Source organism: Sesamum indicum, linkage group LG13 (assembly GCF_026168435.1).
Source record: "Sesamum indicum cultivar Baizhima isolate 11 linkage group LG13, ASM2616843v1, whole genome shotgun sequence".
NCBI classification, from domain to species: domain Eukaryota; kingdom Viridiplantae; phylum Streptophyta; class Magnoliopsida; order Lamiales; family Pedaliaceae; genus Sesamum; species Sesamum indicum.
The window spans coordinates 4,099,401-4,110,375 of NC_142669.1; the positions used below are offsets into that span (position 1 = coordinate 4,099,401).

Sequence of the window (10,975 nt, forward strand, 5' to 3'; positions counted from 1 at the left end):
TTCTATTTTTTTGTTCTGATATTCTATTAGACAAATATTAAGATGGAGGTGTTTTTCATGTATAATGCAAAAGTTTTTGCAATATTCACTAAATGCACTTGGCTCATATTTTCTTCCATTGTTAAACCTTTATCGCTTGAGTTTCTTATTGGTTTGGGTTTCTCTTTCGTTTTTAAGCAAAATAAATTTGTCTAAGGCTTCATTTTTATTACTTATGAGATATACACAACAGTTTCTATTGCAATCATCTAAAAAGATGATAAAATATCTTTTATGGTTGGTGGAAGAGGGCCATTACTTGCAGGTCTTGTACAATTTCGACGAATGTATCCAATTGAGAGTATCCCATTTATCACCTTTTTAAGTGAACTTATGTGATGTTATTTCTCCAATTATTAAGGTATCTATCTATACCTAAGGGCTCCGTTTGGTTCGTGTCATTAGGCATAATAAAATTATTTTTCATGTCTAATTACACATTTTGGTTAGTATTATTAGAGCCCAGTATTAATATCAGACCCGATCAAATGTTTAGGATTATTTTAATAATTATATGTTTATAAATTTAAAAAATACGTAATTTTTTTCATACAATATTATTAGTTAATTTGATTTTGTGTTGACTATATTTGGAAATTATATCATTTATATAAATTACAGTAAATAAATTTACATGATATTTTTTGTTAAAATAAAATTACTTAATTTAATTTTGTAGTGGATATTTTGAAATTATATTAGTTATATAAATTATGAAAAATAAATTTTAGTATTTTAATATATTTATATTTAAACATAAAACACATAATTAATGTAATTCATATATTAAAATTTATAAAATTAAAATAAAACTAAAGAACGAAAGAAAAAGATGCACGACATCATCATCTTACGAGCTCCGCCTCACCACCGTGGATTTTATGCAATTTTTTTTTTTTTTTTTTTGTTATTTGTGAAGCATGTGCATGATTAATAAAATATATTTGAAATCACAGTAATTTAATAATAAAAAATAGTAAAAATATTACTTCTTTCTTTTTTATTTTAAGCAATTGTATTTCAATAAGTAGTTTAGTGATTTTTTTTTAAAACCATTCACAAGCTAAAATATAACAATAAATACCTTAAAAATGGGTACCGTTTATAGTCTTTATACATTTAATTATGCGTTATAATCCTTTAAACCAAACATCATATTATATTATCTAATGAGATATCCCACATGCAATACCTCAAACCAAACATCATATAATGTAAAATAGGACTAATAAACATTCGATTTTCGATCCTATCTAATCCTGTCCCCCTAATCCTATCACACAAACCAAACGATCCTAAGAGATATGTGCGCAATCGAGCATGGCCTGAAGGTTCAATTGCTCGAGCTTATTTGATGGAGGAATGCATGAACTTCTGTTCTAAATACTTTAATGATGTGGAAACCAAGAACAGTCGACTACCTCACAACTAAGATGGAGATAATAGCATGGGTCAAGGGTTATATGGAGGGACATGGTGTATCATTGATAAAGATACATTGTTGAAAATTCATCCATATGTGCTCTCAAATATTGATTTAGTTTCACCATATCGCTAGTAAGAAAAAGTCTAAAAGTCATAATTTGATGCTGAAAGTTAATTCTTAATAAGCTTGTAGAATTTATTTTAAGAACATGCAGAATACGTTATGCAAAAATTAGAAGGAAAAGCCACACACAACATCGAGAGAAATCCATCATATGCATAGTTAAACTTTTGGCGTGTTGTTTAAATCTTTTGTAAGTATAGTAATAAATCAAATTAATCTATATAATTTAATTTGTAACCCTTCATGAAAGAATATAGGTTCAGAATTTGGCTAGAGCAACTACGTCAAATGTTTCCATGGGAATTGCTCTAACTGATGGCTCTATTCGACATGCAAAGAGATACAATGCATGCATTGTTGGAGGATGCGATATCATGTAAAAGTAAAGATACCAATAAGAAAACTCAATGTACATGGCGGGGTGGCTGTTAATAAATACATTGAGTTTTGCTAGTGCGAAAGATTAGAATCCTCGCTCAGGACAGTATCTTATTATGGAGTTTTAAAAGATATTCTTGAGATTCAACATAAAAAAGATACTCAGCTTTTTATGTTTGATTGTAATTTGGTTGACAACGAAATGGGGCTCCAACAAGATGAGTTCAAGTTTACGCTTGTGAACTTTAATAATTTGACGTATAATACGAATTTACCTATTGATGGGCCTTTTGTGTTAGAAAGTCAAGCTCAATACATTTGGTACATTTCTGATCCATTAGAGGCAAGCTGTAATGTGGTTGTAACAATGACCAAAAGAGATAATTATGAGGTCTTGTCAACGATTAAAGCTGAGCCATATAGCAAAGTGCAATTGGATGACAACATTCATGTTGGGTGAGGCAAGGAGTAGAAGGAACATTTGTTGATGAGACAATGATAACGGTTGAAAATGTTGAAGTGGGAAATGATATCGAAATAGAAGATGATTGATATCTGATGTAAAGTAATTAGTTTGTAATGACGATCATGTTTAATTGATGTATATACTATTTTTTTGACTACTTGCATGAATATTTATAAACATTCTTTCAATAGTTGGTCAGAAAATCCTAGTTTGTAATATTTTTATCATGTTTAATGTATACTAAATTGGTCAGAAAATCTTAGTTTGCAATGTTCTTTTAATACTTGCACGTGTGTTGATTGAGAATATGGGTCTAGGAAGTGCACGTTTTTGGCAATTTTGCCCTACTTCTAATCTAATATATATAATATTATATATATATTATACAATATATATATAATTTAATAAATTTTAAAATAATATATAAATATTTATGAGTGATAAAATATTATTTTATATGTAAATATATAATTATATTGATATTTTTAATTATATATTCTTTTAATTAAATTTTAAAAAAATTGCCTTGTAGAGGGAGGGCGCAACCCGCATGCCTCCTCACCCTATCGTCGCCCAGCAATGAGGGCGATTGTCTTCACCCATCGCAGGCAAGGACGATGCTTACATTTAGGTGACAGTTGTCGCCCCTCTACAGGGGGAGGGGAGGAGCGTAGGCGAGGGCGAGGGGCGGAAGATGGTTGGGGTTGGGGGTTTTGATTATTAATTTTTTGCTAAAACTATTATTTATAAATTATAATAATTTTATTTTATAAATTATAATAATACATATAATATAATTGTATCCAACTTATTATATGGACTATATTTCATCAACTTTGAGACTTAGTAGACTTATAAAAATGAGCATAATTATCAAACTAAAATTAATATTGAGCATATTTAATGGACTAACAAAATAATTTTTTCTATATGAAATTTTAATTTAAATATTATAAATATATTATTGATATAGTTTAATAGACCCAACTTGACCAGGAGGGCCATTTTAGTCATTGTTCCTAAAAAAATAGGCTCAAGTTGACCAGCGATAGTGTGAGTCATTGTTCATATCATACGGGTGATTTTTTATATTTAAATTTTTACAGATATTATTTAATATCTTCTCATATCACAGAGGGTGAAAATGAATATAACTCAAAAGAAAAAGGATAGTCCCGAGGCAAGTTTGCCCTCTAAAGAGACTATGCCTCCTACTGAGCCTCAGGTCCAAAAATCTCCGAGCACACGTCGAACACGTTCTTAGCAACACCTGCCCTCTTCGTCTCAGGTGAAACACTCTCCAAGCAAGCTACAGGCATGTTCTCAAGAATACTTGCCCTCCTTCTCTTAGGTTCAACACTTTCGAGTAGCTCCCAGGCACATTCTCACCAACAACTGAATTCTTCTCCGCGTAGGGCGCAGACATGTTCTCAAAACAGTTCTACTCTTCGCCGAGTAGGCCACATACACATTCCCATCAATGTACTCAAAGTAGTCTAACAACACAAAATGAAATACCATTGGAACCAAATACTGCTTTACCATATGTATTTATTTATTTTGTAATATTGAAGAATAATATGCATTTAGTGATGCTTCTATTAGTGTATTCTTGATTTTTTATTGTTGTTTTTATTAAGGTTTTCTTATTTTTTTATGGTACCTGATGATTGTACTGAGAAGAGACAAATGATTGTCAAAAAAGGAAGAGGTGCCGCTCAATTTTTGAATGGATGGGGCATGGGAAAGAAGCTAGAAGTTACACTGGATGTAAATCAAAATGTACTTGGGAGTTGATGTGAATCACTACAAAACAATGATCGGATGTATGGTCATATAGGTGTTAAATTGCCAATGAACTGTGGAATTCAATCATATACGACAATATTTGAGAGATGCGGCTTGAGAGGAGGTGGAGGTTGGACTTTTAGTGCCGTGCATATCGGGTCTTCATACTTTTATATATTGTCAAACGTGAACATTCAATTTGTATACTAACCGTTAAAACATCCTATTTTAGTATAATACCAATTTACATCCCAAAGTGAACAACGTAGTGTTGACAGATCTAAAGGATATATGGAGAAGGTGGAAGTATGAGATTAAAGTGAAGTACTTCATATGGCACATTGATGCCTCGTGTATCTATCATAGCCGCCAACTGAGCGTTTAGTACAAGATCAAAAGGAACTGGTGATATATTGGACAGATGGGGATGTACAAATAAATTTACATCACAGTACCATTTAACCTAAGAATATAAAGAAATGTTATAAATCATGACTATATGCAAGTTATTTGATAAAAATTTGTTTAGAAGAATTCAATAAATGTTCCCAAGAAGCAATGCCTTGATGTGACTGGGAGAACTTCATTTGCAGTTACGGAACAAGAGGTATGGTTTCCTGCCAACTAAATCCTCATTAATTTATGAGTGTTTAACTTCAAATTACTACTTTTTGTATCCATATTGCTTTATTTTCTTACCATGGTTTGTTAGATGATTCTGAAAGGGACGAATCCAAGCACGCCTAATATTTTGTTGGTGTAGCACCCCCTTCGCTACAAGGGCTATATCTACCCTAAACATCATACTTATAGTAATCCCTGTGTTCATACATATATACATTTGCACATAATCATCTAATCAATTTGCATACGTAATCCCAACACATCATAGTAGGTATTGTCAACCCACAACATTATATATATACATACATATCACACACCACAAGGTGATTCATCACAAGTAATCCGTACGCTTATATTCTCTCTGTACAAATAAAATGTGGTTTGTACTCTAACTGACAAAGAGGAGAAAACTGCATACTGGCCCCACCTGCCTAAGTATAGCGCGTGGACCTATTCTTCAATAGTCAGACACCTCAAAATCTACTCCTAAAAGAAAATGTCAGCAGGGGAATGAGCCTGCCACTCATTAAGCAAATAACAAGCCCTATCCATATATGTATACCACATATAACCTCAAACGAGATAAATAGACAAGATGCATAGAATATATAGTCAATTTGCTTCCACATAATCATCTTTATTACACCACATAGCTATCTCGCAATAAGATAATCAAATTAAACTTTCCTTTTCCTAGTTTGCTTACCAGAAGGTGATATCGTCTTTTTTCCGTCAACTCAATCTCACCGTCATATAAATTTAAGTGAATCCTCTTGACAGCCGGCTCATCAATCTCATTTCTCACATAGCACTTTCATTTCGCACATAGCTCTTTCATATCGCATCAAAGCTTTTTTCATTTCACATCTTTTTCATATCGCATCAAAGCTCTTTTCATTTCATTTCGCCTTATAGGCTTTTCAACACATCAAGGGGTATTCACACCACAATTATATTCAATTTCCACTACTCCCTCATTTCCACATATCACCATTCTTGTAAGCAACTAGTAACGTAAAATAATATATCCATATATTCTCATTTTCAGACATCCACAACACATCAAACAACAAACATAATATTTCAACACATTTCCTCATTCTACATTCACAATATCGTCAATCAATCAAATCATTTCATCACTCATATACTTTCAGATAAATCAACGTCAGCATGTACCACAAATTCAGATAACAGTAAAATCACAATTATAGATACATATATAGATAATACTAATTATTTACTTACCTCGGGCTTACAATGCCTTTATCTATTCAATAGATAGTGGTTCGGTCTTTTCACTTTACCCCCATATCCTATGATGAGTTATACCACACACAATTAATATATCAAGAATATCGTAATTTCTTTTAAATATAATATTGAATATCATTTGTACAATTTTTAATAATTTTTTAATATTCTATTTCTATCGAAATACAAATCTTCATTTTTTCTCTTTATTAACATAATATTTCTTAAATATAATTTTTAAATTTCTATGAATTTTCTACCAATTTATCGTTGCTATATAATTTAATTAAGCAACAATAAATAGAATTATATATTTCGTTAATCATTCCGATGGAATTGTGTAAATTACCTATAGGAATAATTAAATATAACAAATCTAATATTTTAATTACCCAACTATATTATTTTTATAGCAATTGTGATATTTAACTCAACACTATTTTAAATAGCCAAACTCATAAAATATTCCGGTTAAATAGTACACCACTCAATATAATCAATATTTAATAAATGAACTAAATAAATAATATAATTATATAAATTAATAAAAATTAAAATAAAACTTAGATCCCGCTGCGAATTGCCAAACAGAGAAGGAAATTGCAAATTTATAAATGTGATATTGTGATAAATGGTTCACATATATATATACGTAGTGGGTGGGGCGGTGGGTGAGGGCCCACCCCCAAACCTTTTCCTTCCTCTTTTTTTTTTTCTTTTCTTTTATCTTTCTTTTATATATATATACATATATATTATTTACTAATATATATATATATACATATCATTTACATATATATATCATATTATTATTTTATTAATTTAATAAGAGTTTTCTTAAAATACCCATCACGTCCCTCCTAAATTTTTTTAATTAATATAAATTTTTCAAAATATTATAACGAGCTCCAATATAATCCGTTCGAGTTTTATTATATTCCAATTATGGAACATAATTTATTTATTAATTAACTAAATTTCATAAAAATTTACCAATTATTCCCCCAATTATATATTATAATATTTGGGGCGTCACAGTTGGAGTCTTGCTCTTGTGAAAAAGGGATTGAGGATGATGACACATTAGATTTACATATAAGTTTATTCCTTCGACTTGCATTGTTGGAGTATTATTATTATTGTATTGGATTTAGATTATTGTTGTTAGATGGTCTTGGCGATGTTGGATTTAAATGACTGTTATTGGTTGGTTAATATGGCGATGTTGGATTAATGATTGTTGTGGGATAGTGTTGACGATGTTATCGGATAGACTTGTAATGGGCTTGTTTTATTGGGTTTATGATATTTGTAATGTTGAGTATACGGTCATTGCTATGGTGTTGTTAATTTTATGGCCATCTTTGTGATACTATGTTGCAAGCTTGAGAACAAATATATCTTTATATCTACATAAATTACTGTTGTCTTCTGTAGGAAAAAATGTGTTTTTGTAGTAGAAAAATAGAGTTTCTACTATAGAAATTCTATTTTTCTGCTGCAGAAATTTCTGTTGTTTAATGTTCATTATTTGTGTTGTTTTTTGTTCCATAAATATCTAGTTTCTATACTATGTGATCAGGGTAAATTATCCTTATACCTAATTCGGGATACATCACAAATGATGATCGGATATAGATCGGAATTATCTCCAATAAAGGGGACAAAATCCCATTAACTGCTCCCCACGAGGAATTTATGGACGCAATAGTCATGGGATATCAAATTAGCTACAATTTGGGTTGCATGACTTGGGCAAAATCACCACATATCCGCACTTACGAGTTTAATTCTAGATGGGGCTATAAATATCATTTAGAGAGCTCCTGACCGGGTAACGTAAAATTCACTCTAGAACTACTTTTATTCCAAATATCTCTCTCCAGCAAAAATACTGACTTGAGCGTCGGAGAGCCCTCGTCGGGAAATCTCCCGACTGGCTTAACCTTCTTTCTGTGTTCTCAAGAATTATCCCGGAGTAAGTTCGGATCGAGGATCGAGGTCGCGTAACACGACCTAGGCTCGGAGGAAGTTCCTAGGACAGTTCATTTGGCACCGTTTGTGGGAATCTAGTTTTTGAGAACATGGAAGGTGAATCAGGCAGAAATATCCTTGGATTGGACACAGCGATGGGGACTACGGAACCCATCATTCAATTGACGAAACTGGAGCTACAACAACTGATGGAAGAAGCGGGACGAAAAGCTATTGTGGCATACGAACGTAGGACAACCACGCCCGTCGAAAGAGGTCCCCGGAGCAAGCTATTCGAAGAAAGAGAGCCAGAAAAAACATCGGGAACATGTGGAAAGGACCAGAACAAACACCTACCCTCAGAGGTGGGTTCGAGCAGTCGAGACAAGAGCCAGACTAGGGGGCCTGCGATCTCGCGTGCCGAGGTCGATAGCATATCGAGGCAGATTGTCAAGTTGGGAAAGCAAATTGACGAATTAAAGAAGAAGGGGGAGATCGTGTCACAACACAGAAACTCGCCATTCTGCAACCAGATTTTAACTGAGATCGTACCCCCGAACTGTAGGATGCCCGATCTCCCTAAATATGATGGGACAAAAGATCTATTGGAACATCTAGCGGCATTTGATATGGTAATGAACCTTTACGGGCAATCGGGCCCAATTAATGCTAAATTGTTTGTTACCACTCTGACAGGTAAAGCCCAAGAATGGTTCATCACTCTACCACCTGGAAGCATCGAGTCACACGAGCAACTCACGCAAAAATTTTCATTCCATTTCGCCAGCAAACGAAAACAGAAAAGGTCTGCGATCCACCTATTCACCATAAGACAACAAGACAATGAAGCACTAAAAAGTTTCATGGGGCGTTTCAACAATGAGACGTTGGAAGTGCCGGATCTAAGAATCGACATGATAGTGAGCATTTTGATCCATGGATTAAAGAAGAGAGCATTTGCATCTGCATTAGCACGCGACCCCCCGTCGGATGTCGAGCAGCTTATGAACATGGCGCAGAAGTACATAGATGAAGAGGAAATGAACGCCTTGAAAGATGGCGAGTGGAGAATCGATATGGGAAGAGATCGAGGGCATTATGAGAAGGAAGAGCGACCACCAAGGCATGAACGGAACAGAGAACAGTACCAGCGCAAATATCACAAATACACACCCCTCAACACAACGAGAGCGAAGGCGTTGCTCATGGTCGAGAGAAAAGACATACTCAGGTGGCCAAAACCCACAAGGGTAACCCCAGCCAAGAAATATTCAAGCAAGTATTGCAGATTCCACGGAGAACGAGGCCATGATACTGAAGAGTGCTACCAACTTAAAGACGAGATCGAACGTCTCATTCGCCAGGGATACTTCAAAGATCTAATAGCAAGAAATTATCAGAACGAAGGTCGTAAAAGTAGATCGTGGAGTCAAGGAAGACGAGCAGAAAATGGTATAACTGCAGGTCATAATGTTCGCGAAAATGCTCCTGTAAAGGGTGTTATACACACAATAGCTGGAGGACCTGATGAAGGGTACTCAAGGAGAGCTAGGAAAAAGATGGAACGGAGAATGGGTACAATCGCCAATAGACAAATCATGAACATATCACCAGAACTCGATATCACCTTCGGGGCCCAAGACTTGAAAGAGAAGATTGGGGATGACAACGACCCAATGGTAATCAAAATGGACATAGCCAACTTCACGGTCTATAAAGTCCTGGTGGACAATGGAAGCTCGGTGGATATTATCCTTCAAGAAGTGTTGATCAAAATGGGCCTAGGCGACGCCAGGCTAGGCCCTATGAGGTCGCCGCTGGTCGGTTTTGGAGGAAGCGAGGTGGATTCGTTGGGTACAATCGAGCTACCCATTTCCATTGGTGACGAGCCTAGAAGGAAAACACTAATGGTAAAATTTCTCGTGGTTGAAACTCCTTTCGCTTATAATGTTATTTTGGGTAGACCTGGGTTAAACAGTTTCAGGGCCATCGTATCTACCTATCACCTGAGGATGAAGTTTCCCACCCCTGGTGGGATAGGAGAGGTCGCCTGCGACCACATAGAAGCCAGACGATGCTACAATCTCTCTGTGAAGAAAGAGACGGTGGATAGGAAAAGGAAGTTTGGGGAATCTTTAGTGAACAAGAACGAAGAAAGGATAGCGCCTATTGATAAGCAAAAAGAGATCGAGTTAGTTCCAGGGGACACGTCGAAGACAACAAAAATAGGTTCAAGACTGGATAAAGGACTCGAAACAATGATGATCACCTTTCTGCGCCGCAACCTTGACATGTTCGCATGGAGCCCCTCGGATTTTAAGGGAATCAATTCGGAGATCATCGTACATCGGTTAAACGTAGACCCAAGTGCTCGACCGGTTCAGCAGAAGAAGAGAGCATTTGGGATCGAAAAAAACCGTATCATCCAAGAAGAGGTAGGTAAACTACTGAAGGCTGGATACATATCTGAAGTTCATTATACGAAATGGTTGTCGAACGTAGTAGTAGTGCCGAAAGCGTCTGGGAAATGGAGGATGTGCACCGACTTCACGGACTTGAAAAAAGCGTGCCCGAAAGATCCGTACCCATTACCAAGGATAGACCAATTGGTTGATGCAACAGCAGGATTTGAATTGTTTTCGATGATGGACGCGTATTAGGGCTACCATCAAATCTATATGGCAAAAGAGGATCGCATCAAAACATCTTTCATGACTGAGCAAGGTATATTTTGTTATAACGTGATGCCGTTTGGTCTAAAGAATGCAGGTGCTACGTACACGAGGCTCGTGAATAGGATGTTCGAAAAACAAATAGGGTCTACAATGGAGGTCTACGTCGACGACATGCTGGTCAAAAGCCAGCGATCCGAGAAACACCTGCGCGACCTCGAAGCTACCTTT

General features: G+C 35.0%; 1 protein-coding gene across 1 annotated transcript; it reads left to right on the plus strand.

The window, feature by feature from the left end:
• Positions 1-8,182: 8,182 nt before the first annotated feature.
• Positions 8,183-10,732, plus strand: LOC148784400 (uncharacterized). The gene has a single exon (XM_088876811.1). It carries the CDS (start codon positions 8,183-8,185, stop codon positions 10,730-10,732), a length of 2,550 nt encoding a protein of 849 aa, XP_088732937.1.
• The last annotated feature ends 243 nt before the right edge of the window (positions 10,733-10,975 follow it).

Excerpts from the sequence above, each read along its gene's own strand:
- LOC148784400 (XM_088876811.1), top strand. The coding sequence starts at position 8,183 with ATGGAAGGTGAATCAGGCAGAAATATCCTTGGATTGGACACAGCGATG.